This window comes from Brassica napus, chromosome C1 (assembly GCF_020379485.1).
Source record: "Brassica napus cultivar Da-Ae chromosome C1, Da-Ae, whole genome shotgun sequence".
In the NCBI taxonomy this organism is placed as follows: domain Eukaryota; kingdom Viridiplantae; phylum Streptophyta; class Magnoliopsida; order Brassicales; family Brassicaceae; genus Brassica; species Brassica napus.
The window spans coordinates 15,368,215-15,386,785 of NC_063444.1; the positions used below are offsets into that span (position 1 = coordinate 15,368,215).

The 18,571-nt window shown below is 31.2% G+C and overlaps 2 protein-coding genes and 1 long non-coding RNA gene across 4 annotated transcripts; 1 reads left to right on the top strand and 2 right to left on the bottom strand.

The window, feature by feature from the left end:
- Window positions 1-1,057: 1,057 nt before the first annotated feature.
- Window positions 1,058-3,887, bottom strand: LOC106374486 (ABC transporter G family member 9). Its single transcript, XM_013814499.3, has 4 exons — window positions 3,530-3,887; window positions 2,411-3,218; window positions 1,989-2,317; window positions 1,058-1,877 (listed from the first exon to the last, which is right to left on the bottom strand). The coding sequence occupies exons 1-4, from the start codon at window positions 3,641-3,643 to the stop codon at window positions 1,212-1,214; spliced, it is 1,917 nt and encodes a 638-aa protein (XP_013669953.2). The 5' UTR covers window positions 3,644-3,887; the 3' UTR covers window positions 1,058-1,211.
- A 4,704-nt stretch (window positions 3,888-8,591) lies between these two features.
- Window positions 8,592-9,969, top strand: LOC106373195. Of its 2 annotated transcripts, none has more exons than XM_022694252.2 (5): window positions 8,592-8,721; window positions 8,786-9,019; window positions 9,091-9,464; window positions 9,555-9,680; window positions 9,758-9,969. In XM_022694252.2, the coding sequence occupies exons 1-5, from the start codon at window positions 8,712-8,714 to the stop codon at window positions 9,860-9,862; spliced, it is 849 nt and encodes a 282-aa protein (XP_022549973.1). In that variant the 5' UTR covers window positions 8,592-8,711; the 3' UTR covers window positions 9,863-9,969. The 2 variants fall into 2 exon arrangements, with proteins under 2 accessions (XP_022549973.1, XP_022549974.1); XM_022694253.2 differs by having other exon boundaries at window positions 9,764-9,969.
- Window positions 9,970-16,811: 6,842 nt separating this feature from the next.
- On the bottom strand, window positions 16,812-18,484 carry LOC125580170. Its single transcript, XR_007317913.1, has 2 exons — window positions 17,323-18,484; window positions 16,812-17,218 (listed from the first exon to the last, which is right to left on the bottom strand). It is a non-coding gene; the product is annotated as an uncharacterized LOC125580170 (long non-coding RNA).
- Window positions 18,485-18,571: the final 87 nt, after the last annotated feature.

An 18,571-nucleotide genomic window follows, 5' to 3' on the forward strand; every position in this document is an offset into this window, starting at 1 on the left:
CACAATAAAAATGATCTATAAGTGATACTATTATTATCATCATTACTGGAAGGTTTTCTATATCTTTGTATTAGTATATTTATTTTAATTTATAAGTATAACATCATTTTAAGAGTACTTAAATATTAAAGGACTAAAAACAATTATTTATACAGTAATAATTTTTCTGATATTTAATTTTTTTGTAAATTAAGAAAATTATAAGTCATAATATTATTTTTAAAAGGTTTTACTGTATATGGACGCATCTAACAAATTGTGAGTTGTACACGCATATACACATATATATATTGCCTGTCTGTAATGTATGCTGTCTTTGTGAAGTTACATGTTTGTTAAAGCTTTAAAGGAAAAAAGGTGAGGACCGTGAGGTGATCACGAAGCTTTATCTAAAAGAAAAAAAAAAGACATTATGCTTTCTAAATGCATCGCTTAATTAATTCAAAACCACTTGTAAAAGATATGCAGAATGTGGTCTGTATATGAGTTATTGGTGTGACAATTCCATTCTGAATTTTAGGCTCATCTATGTTAGTCGTAGGTGGTAAGGTCGACGGTTTTATACGGTTCCTCTTCTTTTTTGTCTAAATGACTATGTAGATAATTTTTACTTCAACACATTCTTCCAACAATTCAAATAACATATATAGTTGCACTAGAATTGCATCAGCTAGCCGTTCGAATTTAGAAAACGCGCGAGGTCAGATACCTTTACTGCTTTACATGTACGAACAATTACATAAAGTGTGTTGGACTTGGAACGTATAAACCAATAAGCAAACATTAAATTGGCTTTGAACTTTCCTTTTAAACACACACATAACATGTTCTTCACATTACTATTAGATTCTGATATAACTCTCTTTAATGAGATTTGACTTGTCAGAGGACCACTTGAGCGGGACCAATTAATTACACAAAACACACACATAACATGTTCTTCACATTACTATTAGATTCTGATATAACTCTCTTTAATGAGATTTGACTTGTCAGAGGACCACTTGAGCGGGACCAATTAATTACACAAAACACAACAACAAAAGAGGCCAAAATATTTTGAAACATAATTCATCATATTTCATCACAAATATAGATTATACTAAAGATTCTAATGAAAAACAGTAATGCAATAAGAACTTATTAAAGTTGTACATTCGATCTTACTCAAAAAATCCTAAAACCCAAAAAAGGCGGAGATAGCTAAAGTATTAGCCAGCCTTGGTCTTACCAATTCTCATCAAAGCAATATAGGCAACAACTCTATAGCCAACAAGCATCGCAGCCAACGCAAAGGAAGAGGCCAATCCACTATGAAACCCTATAAGCTTAATACCTTCAAAATCACCAACATGACACTTCGAGTTCCCAATTTCACCACAAGGATACCACTCACTCTCTGTGTACTGACCCAATATCAGTAGTTTATAGGTATAGTAACTTATTGATACGTATTTAATCCAAGCGATGAACACTGGGACATGTCGAACGTAGTATCCTCCTGCTAACAAAAACGTGAGCATTATAACTGACCCGAGTGTCGTAGCTGTCTTCTGATCCATCACTAGGGCACCTAGGGCTAGTCCTAGCCCACCAGATACAAGGACGTGGGCGAGTAGGACCAGAAGGGTCAGAAGAAAGTTTACAGGTTTCGGGTTTAAACCAGCCATCCAATATGTGATTATGAGAAAAATGGTTGGTAGAATAAGCTCCATTGGAAGATCCCCGACAATTCGGGACATGAAGTAAGACGAGAGCCTGTACATGCCCGAGGAACGTTCTTTCTCAAGCATTCTTCTCTCTTCAGGAAACGTGAAGATTTGTTGGAAGAGAGGGAAGAATGCCCAGAAGGATGACACAAAGAACAATAGCCCTATCTACAACAATAAACCACAAGTAATTGCATCACATATATATATATATATTATATTATATTATTATTATTATTTTTGAGCAAATACATGTATTATATTTATATATTAAAATACCTGATCTTGTAAGTGTGAAAGATCCGTTTTCCACCAAAGGAGACCACATAAGAAAGACACGACAAAAACCTGACCGATCTTTAGGCCAGAGAAAGAATCGTGTCGCCTATGCTTAAGGCCTCTCTCCGAGAGAACACAAAACTGCTGCCACCAAGTCGTTGGCCAGTCCCCAAAATGCTTGGAATCTCCTAGACTCTCTATTGATTGGGTACAATGACCATATTGTCCTTTAAGATCATTGATAACATTGTCCAACAGAGTTGTCTTGTAAACCGCAACTAGAGCTTCCTTCAAAGCCTCTGGTCTTTGGAGTTCATCTGATCCAACACCTATAGATATAATATGTTCATGTTTTAATTTTAGTTTCAACAAAGAGACAAAAGGCTATATGAATGATAAATAAATCAAGGTGAGAGACTAACCGTTTGCGATATCCAAGAGAAAATCTGATGGATTAATCCTTTCCACAGATGGGGAGTATCCAACGCTACCAAAATAATCCATAGCGTTGGATCCAAGCCCGAAGTAGATCGGGTTACCTTCAGATAAGAGAAGAATCTTATCAAACATATAAAACAACCTACTAGAAGGTTGATGGATTGTTGTCACGACCGTTCTTCCACCGCGAGCTAGTTCCCACAAAATGGACACAATCCTCTGAGCAGTGGTCGAATCAAGACCAGAAGTAGGCTCATCAAGAAATAGTAAACTAGGGTTTATAAGAATCTCTTGCCCTATGCTAACCCTTTTCCTCTCACCACCCGAAACACCTCTCAAGAAAGGTTCTCCAATGATAGTATTCTTACATCTATCAAGACCCAACTCCGTGACGACCGCCTCAGCTTGTTTGATTTTCTCTTGTTTCTTGAAAGAGTTCGGAAGCCGGAGAAGGGCAGTGAAGACTAAAGTTTCCGTGACAGTCAAGTGAGGGTAAAGAGCATCGTCTTGAGTCACGAAACCAGTGGCTCGCTTCACGCCTTTGGAGAATGGCTTGTTGTTGTAGGATATGTTTCCTGTGAGCTTCCCTTTCCCTTCACTAACCCGCCCTCCTAAAGCCGTCAATAAGCTGGTCTTGCCACTTCCCGAGGGACCAAGCATAGCTAGGATCTCTCCCGGTTTAACGATCCCGTTTATGCCTTTCAAGATGGTCATCTCTTCGGTTTTGACTTTGGTTTGACTCAGCCAGCTCTTTGGTTCCTTCACCTTCACCGTGTACACAATATTCTCAAACTGCTCCAAAACATCAAAAGCAAAATTGAATCAGCATAGTATATATATATTAAACATATGCAGATAAAAGCTTGCTATAAATCTTAGAATGAAACGAAAATATTCGTGGATTTTGTATATGTGTGCCCTATAAAGATGAAAATTTATCATACTTGCAGATACACTGACACAAATTAAGACGTCTAACCTAATGAACCACTGTGCGTTCTCCATACATTATCTTAAGTTAAAAATCAGCAAAAGAAATTTCAAAAAAAAAAATCAGCATTTACTCATAGAGTATGTATCAATGAATAAATAGATTTATTTACCTTTAAAGTAATAGGAAGATTAGCCTTTTTAAATATTGAAAAAGGAAGGGTACGATCATCGTTGTTATTCTCGATCTGGGCTTCAACATCCATAGCAACCTCTTGATTATCCATTCCAAAAAATTGATCGATGTATAAACCCTTACTCACAGGTAACTAAGGATTAAGGCTGGATTATCGATCTAAACGAAATAAAATATTCTTCTACTGCTTATTAAGAAACTATTATTTGATAAAACTGAATCGGAAGGAGAGAGAGGTTGATGACGTATTTGATTTTGTTGGCTCTAGGAGTTCTAGAGTCGGAAGATAGCTGATAAAGAAAATATTAGGGTTCACGTAAGGAAAGTGAGAGAGGGTTTTAAGGATATATAGAAGAAATCTTCTTAGAAAAAAGTTTCTGTTACTAAGCACGCTTTTAGAGTGGGATGTTTGTTTCGATCCTTTGGAAACAAAATTTTTGATATATAACCAATAAGTTAGAGATTCGGTATGATTTTCTTATTTTTATCTTTTATAAAAATAAATTTTAAATAACATTTGTAAAATATAATAATCTTAAATAGCATTCAACGAATTTTAAAAATAAATATTTCACATTTACTTGTCAAATAAATAAATAAATAATAGATAATTTTACATCTAATCTATTAATTTAGGATCCTATTTTTATCTACCATTAACAACTCATAGTAGGACCACTTAATAAATTAGTTAATATGATATATTTGATTATTTACATTAATAATAAACCAACTATAAATTTGATTTTTTTTTAATTATAAAAATATTTGTTGAGAAATAATCTAACAAAATCTTGCTTAAGAATTTAGATAATTTTATAAAATAAAATATTAATTAATTTCGTAATTAGTAATATCTAATCTATTAATTTAGGCTCCAATTTTTATCTACCATTAACAAGTCATAGTATGATCACTTAAGAAATTAGTGAATATGATATATTTGATTATTTACATTAATAATAAACCAACTAAAATTTTGATTTTTTTAATTATAAAAAAATCTGTTGAGAAAGAATCTAATAAAAACTTACTTAAGAATTTAAATATTTTTATAAAATAACATATTAATTAATTTCTTAATTAGTAATATAATATTATTATAAATTAATGTTAACTAAAATTTTATTATAAAACAATAAAATTAAAATTATCTGATATATTTTTAATAAATTCTATAATTATATTATGTATTATACAAAAATAGAAGTGCTATATAAATTAAATATGACAAAATTATATTGAATAGGTAAATTAACAAATTTTAATTTTTTAAATTGTTTCATTTAAATAAATTATCACTCATCATTAAAATGAGTTAAATTTGTAAACTATATAATATTTTTATACAAAATAAATTTATTAACATAGGTTAAACTTTTATATCTACAACTACGTATTATCTTTCGTTTTTTGAAACTCTCAACAATATATTGTTTAAAATGTTTATATACATTATATAATGGTTTATAATAGCCTTTAGTTCATCTAATATTTTAAAAAATGTTATTAGTAAAATATGAAATTTTAATAATTTATTAAAAATATTAATGACAAATAAATGTTTAATTATAACAAAACTTGTTGAAAAATATTTAGAAAATATTACCAAAATTCAAATATTTTTTATAAAATAATGTATTAATGTAGTAACAAAAACAATTCAAAATTCATGTCATCTTTCAAACTCAAAAACAGTAGTGTAATTTTTCAAAATTTTCTTGACAAAATATAAAATTTTGAAAATAAATATTCAACCTCAAAATAATAATATTTTAAATTTTACAAAATATAAACCATAGATAATAAATAATAAAAAAATTAAATGCACTACGAAAACAAACAATATATGTTGTAAAAATTAAATCAATCTATTATTTTGAAATCTTAATTAAAAATAAAAAGAAAACTTAATATCATAACATACAAAAAATCTTATATCAATAAAATTTACTAAAATAATACGATAGATGCTACTATATATAAAATTTACTAATAATAGGGTTATAATATTAAAACAGTGTTTCTACTTATAAATGCCGTAAAATAGTAAAATAATATATGTTAAACTATATTTTTTTAAACACAACATGTAAATATAAATTATCTTAAACATATATTTTTCTATAATATAAATAAATAAATTTTAAAAATATGTTAGATCAAAAATGTATATATTAAAGAGAAAACATATTTTGAAAAAAATTATCTATTTAATTATTTCATATTGTTATTTTATTGTACCTAACTCGAAAATATATTAGTAAGTAATAAAAATTAATAACAAAGTAAAAAAATAAGTCACTATATATTAATAATACCAAATAAAAAATATAAACAATAATATTATTAAGTTACACAATATATAATACTAAAATAGAAATTATAAATTTAAAACATTTCTAACAATATCAAATTCATTTATAAAATGAAAAAATATCCGCACGAACTTGCGGGTTAAAATCTAGTTAATTTTAAATATATCTAATAAATAGGGGAAGAGCGCAAAGGTTTCTTACAAAATAATTAATTAAAATAGGACAAATGTTGAATACAACAATATTTCCTTTGATACAATAATAAGAAATAGGCAAAAATATATAAAAATCAACATGAAATCAATACTTCATTATTTACTAGTAACTTCATTAATATTTGCTACGAAAATCAAAACAAATAGACAAGAAATTATAAAACGATAAATTGATAATACCTAAAAAGGTTTGAGCGTATAGAAAATTCTTTTCCAAAAGTAAACAAATAACAATTCTAAAATAATGGTCAATTATATGTTATTTTGGTTTATCAAAAATGACTGGCTTGCGGATTCTTATTTAATTTTATGTAATTCTAGTATATACTTCGACCATGTTAAAAATATAATTTTTAAAAATGTTAAGGAACTGTTATAACAAGTTTTCATAGTTTAACGATTATTAAACAAAAACTTTTCCACTTATTTTTTCCCTATTCGAATATAAATCATTGTATCCAACATGCAAAACAGAACGAAAAAAAGTTAGATCTCATTTAAATTTATCTTAAGGCAGTGTTTTTAAAACCGGACCGGAAGCTGAACCGGAAATATTTTGGGTCACGGTTCAATATGGTTCGACCGGGTCAAACCTGGTTCAATAATATGGTTTAATATTTTTTTAGTATGTAAATATAAAAGTAATATTAGTAAACATGATGCATGGTTAAAATATAAATCAATTTTGAACATAAAATATTATAAATATAAATTAGTTTCTTGTTTATATGGATGATTTACAGATTTTCGATAGTTTTAGTGGTTTTTATTGGTTTAATAACTTTGAAATATAATCAGGCTATGTGGCCGGTTCATGGTCGAACCAATTACTAGACCAACCCAGCTATATAACCGGTTCATGGTCGAACCCGGTCCAACCATCGGGTCGGTCCGGTTTTAAAAACACTGTCTTAAGGATATCACTAGTATTTTGAAATAATGAGCGAACAAATTTTCTTTTATGGGGGCTCTAATTCCACGATCTTATATATTAAAACAGAAGTCACAAACTTGAATCATGTGTGATTTTTAAATAAATGGACCTAATGGACATATTCCTAAAAAGTCATGTTACATTTAATTTCTAATCTTATCATTTAAATTTTGGACATACCATAAATTTTTATTGGGCTATCAATAATTGGATTTAAACAATAGATGATCAATTGAATTTATAGATAGTATAAATTAAATAGATATAATTTAATGTTCTAATACTATATCTCCATATGTTAAATATTTAAATATTTGTCGATTATAACTTTTAAAATTATAAAGATTTTTTTTTCAATAACAAAATTTTTATTATCTAACAATGATTAATCTTTACTACCTTAAACCAATGAAAGAAAATTTTAAACTATATAGTTTATTTTAAAAATTAAAAAAAAACTAAATGTTTAATTATTTTCTCGATAATATAAATCTATGAAGCGAAAAGTTTATTTTTTTAAAAATTTTCTAAATTTGTGAAATGTTTCAATATCTTTGAATATGACAATAAAGCTATATTTTATTAATTTTTATATATATAGTTATGATTTTAATAATGAAATAATAATCTAGAAATATATATATAGAAGAAGATACAAATAAATGTTAAAATTTGAAACAATTTATTTACTGAAAAAATATATCGTAAACTTATTATGTTTTAAAAATTGATAGACATATATATATTATAATATATACCAATTTAGAATTGAAAATAAAATATTTATATAAAAATAAAATAAAACAAAAATCTACGCGGTTGCGCGGATCGAGATCTAGTATCCTAATACATGGAAGCATTATTGACGATTCTTTTTTTTTTTCTCCAGATTGTATTGGAAAGTCAAGAAGACATTAAACGTTTATGCTCTTAAAACGAGCATGGACGTGTGTAAGAATATATATATATATATATATATATAGGAGAGTGGTATGTCCAAATGTATTCTCATTTTATTATTGGACAATTCTCCCTTTTTAAGTTTTTGTCACAAAAATAGATTTTTAAAACTAAAATAACCAAAATAGCATTTTTTATTTTAAATTTTTTTTTTTTTTTTTTTTTTAAATTTAAAACCATATCCCCAAAACTTCACTACTCAACTCTAAACTCTAAACTCTAAACCCTAAACCTTAAACTCTAAACTTTAAACCCCACCCCTTAACTCTAAACCCTAATGTATAGATTAATTAACCCTAAGAGTATAAGTGTATATTTACTTCTTTTGATAAAACATTTAAGTCTATTTTGATCATTTTTATTTTAAGATCTATATTTGTGACAAAAACTTTTTTAGATCTATCCTAGAAGGTTTCTCTTTATTATTTGATAATATTATAAATTTTGTAATGAAAACCCAAACTATATTTTATAACATAACATAAAAATTAGATAGTCATTTCTTTTGTGAAAACACGGATATTTAAAAAAAAAAATCTATTTAGAGTGTCTTTATATTTATATCTTTAAACTGCAAAATTGAAATATTTTTTATTTTAAAGAAATCATATTGTAATCTTAAAAATATAAATATAGGTTGATATATAATGACATCTTATTGAACAATTCATAAAATATATGTTGCATCAAAGTTGCAGGAAACCCTAAATTTAGGATCAAATTCGTTGCGATATGGCAGGAGGTGGGGTAGTTCTGGATTCAAGTATTTCTGATTAAAGAGATATTAATGGTTGTTTTGTGATTAGGTGATGATGCGTCACGACTGGAGACGGGAGTGTGGTGGGACCTCAACACGTGTCCGGTTCCCGCTGGTGTTGACCCTCTTTGTGTCCGTCGGTGTATAGAAACTGCGTTGGAGAAGAAGATTGGTCGTGCTTCTGCAGTCAGCATCTATGCCATGGGCAACCTAGAATACATCTGTAGTTACTTCTTGGAACAGATCTCTTACTCTGAAATCATTCTTATTCACGCCCCCTGCAGTAAGTAAAATCAATCCTCCTCTCGATTTTGTTTAAGAGTCTCTCATCTTCCCTAATTAATTTCTTTCTAGGTGTGATGGAATTATATGGTTTTCTCGAAGAATGGTCTACATCCATGATCACAACCGAGGGTTCCAAGGGTTACACAATGCTGATATCCGATGATTTTAGGATTGCTGATCCTTGTCTTTTTCAGCTTTTTCCTGGATTCACTAATTTTTGTGCATATCCAAAAGATGGTCGGCCACTTCCCCTTGCCGAGCAAAGAGATCCTATAGTGTTGGCCAATGAGTTTGTCTGGGAAACTTTATTGTTTGATAATTATGCCTACACAGGTGACATGACCGTGAGAGAACCTCTCTACATTTGCAACGTATGCAATACTTATTACGAAATATTTGACGAATTCTTCACTCATCTCAAGAGTGAAGAACACAGAACGCAGGTACGCTCGCTAGCAGCATCCTCAGCTTTTACTATCATTACATTTTGCAAAATTGTCATGTACCTGGTGTGTGTGTGTGTGTGTGTGCAGTTGTTTGATTGTGTGCCCCTCGACGACCACAAGAACCCTAAACATTTTTGCCAAGTTTGCAATTATCTCGCCTTCGACAATTATAACTTGCTCCTCCATACCAAAAGTGAAGAACATAATCGGAAGGTAAGCAGCATTCATCCTTGCCTCTTACCTTGTAATCATTGTAACCATCTCCGTATCCCATTTGGTTTGTTTTCAAGCTGCAGGCTCAAGAAGAGGATTGCAAGAGCAGGAAGAGAAGTCCACAATTGGATCTCGTTGGCCAGAGAAACAAGATGCAATCTCTTGAACGAGGCAAACAGTGAACATCTTGCCTAACGAAGAAGAAGAAGAACAATATATAAGAAGAAGAAGCAAAAGTGCGTGTGGGGTCTTTGTGTTAAGTTTACTAAATAATACTTATTTATTATTATTATTGTTGAATAGTTTGTTCTTCTACCTCTAAAATGAAAATCTTAATCCCGTTGCTCTATGCAAACCACACTCACGGGTAATTGACCATTGTTTCTCGTCGAAAATTAAGCAGTGTGAGAGAGAGTAGCCTTTACTAAGGAAACTGTAGTGGGCTATGCAAAGAAGTAAAATATACCTTAACCGCAAGTTGATTGCCCGGAAGGTGCTAGAGTCGCAATTCTAACCTTGCTCCTGTTGAGAACTAAACTCTGTTTTAGCCATGGTTTAAGAACACGTTTCCATCTCATTGCAATAAGAATATAAATCATCGTATCACATGCAAAAAAAGAAAAGTTAGATCTGATTTAATTTTCATCTTAAGAATATCACTAGTATTTTGAAATAATGGGACGAGTGGAACAAAAATTTCTTTTGTGGGGTTCTGATTCCACGGTATCTTTTCAAAGTGAGTTATTGACAATTCTTTTTTTTTCTCCTAAATCATTTGTCCTTTTATATATACTAGGATTCAGACCCCCCGCGTACCCCTGGAGAGGGGAAACAATATTAAATTTTCAATATGACTTTTAATGATAATTATAAATAAAGAAAATATTTAGAATGAAAATGATAATATACAAAAATGAATATTTCAATTTATAAATTATTTCTGAATTAACGCTAAATAGATGTATTATAAAATACATAATTGTATAATAGACGAAATAAAGTGTTGCTAATGCAATGTTTAAAACTAACCATGAGTTTGTTATAAATTTGACCATAACAATTGTCAATAATAGATTACAAATCTCTTTATAGAACGAGACAACCGAGATTTTTCTTCCTAACAATAAGTATAATAAAAATAAATACAATTAAAATTTGCAGTTTTATGTTTATTCTCTAAATATATTTTATGATCATCTAGAGTAATAAACTCACTATTTTTTTTTGTTTCACTGTGTATATATGTTGGATTTTGTCAATATTCACAATAATTGATCATCAAATGTTGCAATGATTATCCATTTACAATGTAGATACACATTTGCAATGATACTTCAAGTAAATGTTTAATTTTTTTTTCTTTGAAAAAGGGTAAGATGTTAATTTTCTTCTGAACACATTTTTTTTCTGAAAATTGAATGAAAATCAAGTTTTGTACATCTTAATAATATTAATTAATCTGTACACCGGGGTACTGGGGAGAATTGTGTAGCGATATAAGGAAATTTTTTTTCCTTTCTCTTGGTCAGGATGTTCATTCTGCATGCCCTCTTCGCCTTGTTAGCTTTTCATGACAAGATTCAAGAATCATTGCATCTAATAACTAACATCACAAACTATTTAAGAACTCATTGTTGGTTTCTTACTTCTTCTGTTCTTTAAGTACCATTCAAAACTCAAAATCATATAATAAACATATTCTCATTGAAACTTTTTGTTCTGTTTTTTCCACCTCTTTTTCGAGTCCAAATTTTCCAATATATACATGCACCGACAGATGAGTGACGGACTATGCTATTTAGTAAGTGTTTTGCCCTCTTAAAAATCCCTCATTCAGAACTTCCCAACAATGTGGATCAACTTTGTGAAACCATGATGCATAAAGAATGAAACATATGCAACCACACAAAGACCAAAGGATATATGCGTTCTATCGACAAATATGCCAGCATATATAGTTTAAATAGAGAAGTATTAAACTTCGAAATCATTTTATTTTTCAATAACTGTTATTCTAGAGAAGGAATAATATGATAAAATATGTACATTTTGTCTAATTTCTGTACCAAGCTAACATGGTACAACGAAAATAATAATACTAAATATATGGGAATTTTCCTAAGCTAAGTAGCAAAAATAAATGTTTCAGGGAATATATAATCAGTTTCATCAGTTTTACATACTTGTTACACTTTTTCTATTTTCCAGACGTTTGTCTCCCTCGACTTCCAATGATTAATGATTTAAAGAGAATAGTTCCTCTCTTTCAAACTCAATTAAGCGTTCTTCAAACAGCTTTGATCATTTATATAGTTACACATTCAAGTTTGAAAAGAAAGAAAGGAAATAATAGAATTTGGAAACAGAGACTAACGCTGAATCGAGAAATAATAATACATAAAATGAATACAAATTATAGAATTAGGAGTTACATAAAATGAATACGAAAAATGACAATGGAGGACATACATTGTAATTAACTGCAATATATAAATTTGGAGAAAGTTTCGATTTAAACGACGCGTCGACTGATAAGATTTTTACCAATTTTTAAAGCTCATTTCATTAGCCTACAAATTAATATAGAGTTGAATATTATTACTTAAGAGTTCAATTTTTAAACAACAGAAATAAAATTTATGTGATAGAAATATTATTCAATCTTTTTCATAAGTACACAAGTACAATCTATACAAATTCTAAAAAACATAAAACCTCTTCGTTTGGAAAAATTTGTAAGATCAGACAATTTTAGTTGTACATAAAACTTCTATTCATCGGCGTCTTTCTAATATGGATGCCAAATCAGTTTGAAAGGTACCGTCACTGTCAGAATTTGGTACTCTCTCGATAGCATCAATAGTTCACTGAGTGGTTTAATGATTTGGATGCGGAAACCGACGCTGATGAAGCGGGCCGATGCAGCCGCTTCCAGGGAACCGGAAGGTTGCAAGGTTCTCGGGAAACGACGTTCCCTTTGTAAGGTAAGACTTTTGATAACTAACTAGAGTTGACATGAAATGGATCACGGGAATATCCGATGAATGAATGATTCAGTCCCTTCCCAGTCACATGGGTTATTCTATTGAAGGGCTTCCCCTTCTTCTATGTGAGGTGGAAGGTACGATCGAGCGGAACCTAGATAGAATGCGGAGCGCTGGCCCCTTAGCCCATACAGTTACCATGCTTACTAGCTCTTACCATTGCCACTTCTGGGAGGTAGGCGAAGGTAGCTTGCTCGAGGAATGCTTAGGCTACCTCCACTCCACATTTTTTTTTTGCGAAGAAAAGGGAGGGACCCGCTTCTTTGCTTAGTAGAGCTACCGGCCGGCGAACGACGACCGTTTCTTGTTCTCGCCCAGCCGCTTCTTTAAGGTTGTCACCACGGAGGATAACTGCAACTAAACCGTGCCATATGCCAATCAATAGCTTTTGATAGCACACTCCTAGGAAAGCAGTTTTGGTTGACTACTGAACTGTAGTTTCTATCGATATTCTGAATGAGAAGAATTAGAAACTCAACAGGGACAGAAAACTTAGTAACTGCTAAGAAATAGATCGGAAAACTCAACACGGGACGGTAAACTTACATAAAACGAAAATGATTTTATTGGAAACAAAGAGAGACAGTAAACTCACCAGAAACGCATCAGGGACAATATTTGCAGAGAAATAAATGGGAAATTGCAGAAATTCAACGGGACAATTAGCTCATCAGAAACTCAACAGAGACAGAATATAGAAGTTAAATTACTTAGATATAAGTGAGTCGCATGCCCTCGATTTCGGAATGTACTTTTATTACTATGGAAATTCTTGATTGCAGCCTTGTAGATACAAAAGATCGCCGAAAACATACCCGGAACCGACCTGAAAATCAAGGTCCGAACCTGATTAGACCCAACTTAAATATATGAACATGTTCTAAATTTCTAACCAAAACCTGATACGCAATCAGACCTGCACCGAAAATAGAATGAATATCCAAATATATTCCAACATATTCAATTATACTTATAATAATAATATTAATACTTAAAATTAAAATTACGAATCAAATATATCAGTTATTTGGGGGGGTGGGGGGTGGATGTTTTAGACATAAAATACTCAAATCATGTTGAATCCATGATTACTTTCCATAAAAGTAACCAATTCAAACCATATCTAATGGTTATTTTGGTTATTTTTAATTATTTTGGATAAGTTTGAATATAAAAAACCTAGACCACATGTAACGAGTATAATGAAGTTTCTGGTTCTTTTAGGGCATCTGAAGCCCACTCTATTTTTCACTTTAAAATAGAGTTTAAAGTACAAAAGCTCCAATGATACTCTATTTCTCACACTCTAATAGAGTGAGAAATAGGTTTACTCCAAATATAGAGTAATTTATTTTTTTTCTTCATCACTCTATTTTATACTCTAAAATAGAGTACTATTGGAGCAAACTCAAACTTTATTATAGAGTTCCTCTATTTTAGAGTAAAAAATAGAGTAAGCAATTGGAGATGGTCTTACACAAGTACCGTAACCACCCAGATCGGGAGGTCCCGACTCGAACCCAACCCGACTTTTTTATAATATCCAATAACACTTTTTAAACCCCTAAAAACCAATATCCTATAAAAATGACCGTACGCAAGTGCATCGGTTTCTGAAACTTTCACAGCCTCAAAAAATGATAACTGTCAAAAGTGTTTTAGAACAACTGCTTTTTTGAATTTGATATTATTGGAAGAGTTGCTTCATTAATGGACTGGTCGCCCTTCCTTCACTTAAAACCATTTCGTAGTATGTTGCTTTTCTCTGATTATATAAGATTGGGATCTCCTCCAATAAAAAATAGACAAATAAAAGCGTGATCTGAGTAGGCATGTTATAGGCGGTAAGTAGGTCGATAGCCGCCCTGTTCCCGTTGATACATGGAATGTGTTCTCTATCCGTTCTGTCCCGCCTCGTCTAGATCCCTGCAGCTAATGTGGAGAAGGTGAGCTCCCTCCGAAAGTGTAGATCTCGAGTGGCCTATTGGGGGTGGGCCCCAGAGTGATCGGCTAAGGTACGTGAGCTCTTCTTCTGTCATTACTGAATCTCTCCTCTCTTCGTTCGATGTTTGGGAAGTACTCCTGTTTGCTTCCCCCGGTCATTACCGGGTACCCTTCCACAGTCCAACTGAGCAAATTAGGAGAACTTTTGACTCGAAAGAACTCGACTAAAAGGAATTCATTGGACTTTCTGATACAGCAACTCAAAAGGAACAGCCGTCCTTACTGGTGAAGCCTACAGTCTGACTCTTAGCCTAGCTACTTAGATCAGACTGAGCGAAACTCTGCAGCTGCTTAGTCAAGTTCTGCTACTGACTCTCTTTCAGTTGAGGTGCGTGTTCACTTTGGCCTGCAGTTTCAGGGTATCTAATCATGCAAACAATTAGGGATTAATCTTTGACATTGGCTTATGTGTTGTAATAATGTGGACTTACTATGTAGCAGCTTAAGATTGGAAGGAACACAACCAACTAATGAGCATTAGGTTTGCAAACAATCCATTGCAACCTCTCAGCATACTCATTGTTCTTAAAGGAACCTTCAGTATCAACTACATGTCTACTACCAAAAAGACTTGTGTAGCAGTAAAAGGAAACCTTTTCTACTCTTTAGCAGGACGTTCACTCGTACTGCTCTTCGCCTTCTCTGTGAGGGTGACTTTTCTTTCACATGTTACAAGAATTTACAGCATCTGAAAAAATATAATTAATCATACCATTTTGATTACCTCATCCTTAATGGTTTGTTTCTTCCATCTCTTTTTACAGTGTTTCTTTTTGAGGGACAAAAACAACACAACTAACTAAATTCTCTGATCACTGGAAACTGAAAAGCATATATATAATTTACATTCATACGGCGTATTTTATATTACTAAGAGATTATGTTCGTACTTTCTTTTTGCTAATTAGTTCTGTTCGTGTTTCTTTTTTTGATCAAAATTGTGTTCGTATATATAAATTACTGATTTGATATATCATAAAGATCAGGTTCTCATAGAAACGTACCGTTGGAGTCTCTCTACTTTTTTTAAAGTCAAAACTTCTCCACTTTAACGCACATGCTTCTGGACCATGCTCTTGAGTAATTGTTTATTTTCCCTCTTGAAAATCCTTTACTCTGGACAGGTGAAAAAAAAATATTTTTTTTTGTTTGACCTTCGTTTCATGATTCATGATTCTCATATGTTTCGATAATAATTTACCTATAGTATTAGTTAAAACGCAACATAAAAATATCGTCATGTTCAAAAAAAAAAACATAAAAATATCGTCAACGTAACCTAACAATTATAAGTGGAAGATATGAAACAAAAAATACCACACTATATAGAATCGACGGAAAAAGTTGAAGAGGTACTATACTACACATAGAAAATTTGTATACAATCAAGAAATCTATATGCAGAGTTGTTACATGGAAACGGAAGCGGATACGTGGAAGCGGAAGCGTATAGAAGCGCGGAAACAAGATTTTAAAAAAAATTAAGAAGCGGAAACGTGTTGGAAACGTATATTTATAAATACATATATATATATATATTAAAATATAAAAATCTTTTCAAAAAATTAGGATAAAAAGTTATATGATTTAAATTTTAAATAAAATATTTATTCATTTATAATAATTTTGAAATGATTTCATATTAAAACTATGAAAATACACATAAATTAAATTTAAAAGAAATTATTATATTAATAATTTTAAATACTTCATAATTAATTGATACAAAATATTTGAATATATGATTTATCTTTAATACAAACCTCAATGTATAAAGATATTTTATAGTATTAGTTTTAATATTTGTATATTTCCATTCTTTCTATTCATTATTATTAAAATTGGATTTTATATAAATAATAAAATATGATTTTATATGTTTATTGATATATGACATAATGTTTTTTTTAAAGAACAGAAGCGTGATTCCAAAACAGAATCATAAGCTTCCAACGTGTTTTTAAAGAGAATATTTTAGAAGAGTTTTGGAAGCAAGATTCCGTAAGCTTCCACAAGGTTCCGATTCCGATTCCGGTTCCGAAGCGGGAAGCGGACGTCCGACGAAGCTTCCGTGCAACGTAGATGCAGACAAAATCAATCCCTTAAGAATCAACAAGAAATATGAAAAACAACAATTTAAAGGAAAATGGCCATTTTTCTTTTATTGTTGACAAATGGTAAAAACAGCACCTACACAATTTGCTTCTTTTTTTTTTTTTTAAAACGATCAGAAACAGAGAGCAAACCCTCTTCTTCAAATGCATCACAAGCCTTCTTTTCATCGATCCTTCCCACCACCATACAACTATAGTTTCTCCGGAGATCCAACGGTCGTCACATCACAGCCGTGTTTTCTCGGCCACCACCATCACGTGAGTAATCCGAGACAAACCGGCAGCGTTCACGTGTCGCCGTTGAAGTATTAATTGTGAAGCTACGAAGGAGACCGGTGCTTGGTGCTTCCCAGATTTGACTCTCAGATCAATTGTACTGGCAAAACATCAAATGCCAGTTAACAAAAATATAGAAAAGCACAACAGAATCGAGTAGAAAGACGTTTTAATTAACTGCAGTAAAAAGACACAGGAAAATACCAATTTTAGAGACAAAATAAGTCGAAATCTATAAGTAATCTGAGAACATAGATTTGTACTTCGGACAATAAGAAGACATGATTCACTCCATCTCCTCCAACGCAGTCACAAATATTTTTTTTTGTAAAATCTTGTTCCTTAAAATAAAACAACAAACACTGGATTGAAACATATCTGTGAAATCAGATAAAAAAATTCCAAAGACAATAACATGTACGAAAGAAGAACAACAATGGTGATGAACTGTATGAGAGGAAAATTCATACATGGATGACGATGATGGAATATATAAAGGGATGAGACTGATGACAGAATATGTAAACGGATAATCAATATGAAACTTCCTGAATTATATAGCCGACTCCAAAAAGCTGTAATTGTTGAGACCCGTAGAAACCGAAAGGAAGCAATTGTGATGTCCATTGCAAAGAGGCGGAAGTAGAAGGGGCGCGTCGTTCAAAAAATCTTTGGTTGGAGACGTATTTTGTTGAAAGAGAATAAGAGATTGATGACGTCAAATCTTGTAAATGAGAGATGATCTTCTCCGTTAGATTACAAAGTACTGATAAACTCAACTGTTAGATTATAATTTTATTTTTCTATAAAAAAATGCTGATGTCATAGAAGAACAAAATTAGGTTTGCTATTATATATAGATTTTTTATAATGAAAACCTTTTTTTTGGTCCTTTAAAATTTTATATTTTGGTCTCCAAGAATATCTCATAAGAAAAAGGAAAACTTTTCAAGTATCTCAGCTAGATGCCAAATTTATTCAATCTTTGCATTAGTTTCTTTTTTTTTTATTGTTTTCTCTGCAAATACCATATAAATAAATAAAATGTGTGGCTGAGTTTAACATCATATGAACGAGAGTAGAAAGCATCATTATATTTTCTCAAGGTAATATTTCTTGGGTTCTCGACGATGAGAAGGAGCAAACTTGGTTGGATACTTTTGTTTTGTCCCATACATTGTGGGATCAACAACTAAAATTTTCAGGAATCACTGATGCTGGGGTCTGGGGAACTGGTTTTTGCACCAAGTCCATTTTCTGATTACTTCGAAGTTTTCTATTTCGATATAAAGGAAAAGACAATGAGAAGAAGAGTTAAGCTTGAAGTAGTCACATTTGATAAGGAGTTTAGATGTCGTAGAAAACATCATTGTTATGTATCAGTCTCATGTGACCATGTTGATAATATTTATATGTATTAATTTAAATTATATGTTGTTGTAATCAACCTTTT

Bases quoted from the DNA above. Each gene is read 5' to 3' on its own strand.
- LOC106374486 (XM_013814499.3), bottom strand. From the start codon at position 3,643: ATGGATAATCAAGAGGTTGCTATGGATGTTGAAGCCCAGATCGAGAAT. The intron at 2,318-2,410 runs GTTAGTCTCTCA...TTATATCTATAG, and splicing joins TCTCTTGGATATCGCAAACG to GTGTTGGATCAGATGAACTC. The intron at 1,878-1,988 runs GTATTTTAATAT...TTATTGTTGTAG, and splicing joins TTTCACACTTACAAGATCAG to ATAGGGCTATTGTTCTTTGT.
- LOC106373195 (XM_022694252.2), top strand. The intron at 9,020-9,090 runs GTAAGTAAAATC...ATTTCTTTCTAG, and splicing joins TCTTATTCACGCCCCCTGCA to GTGTGATGGAATTATATGGT. The intron at 9,465-9,554 runs GTACGCTCGCTA...GTGTGTGTGCAG, and splicing joins GTGAAGAACACAGAACGCAG to TTGTTTGATTGTGTGCCCCT.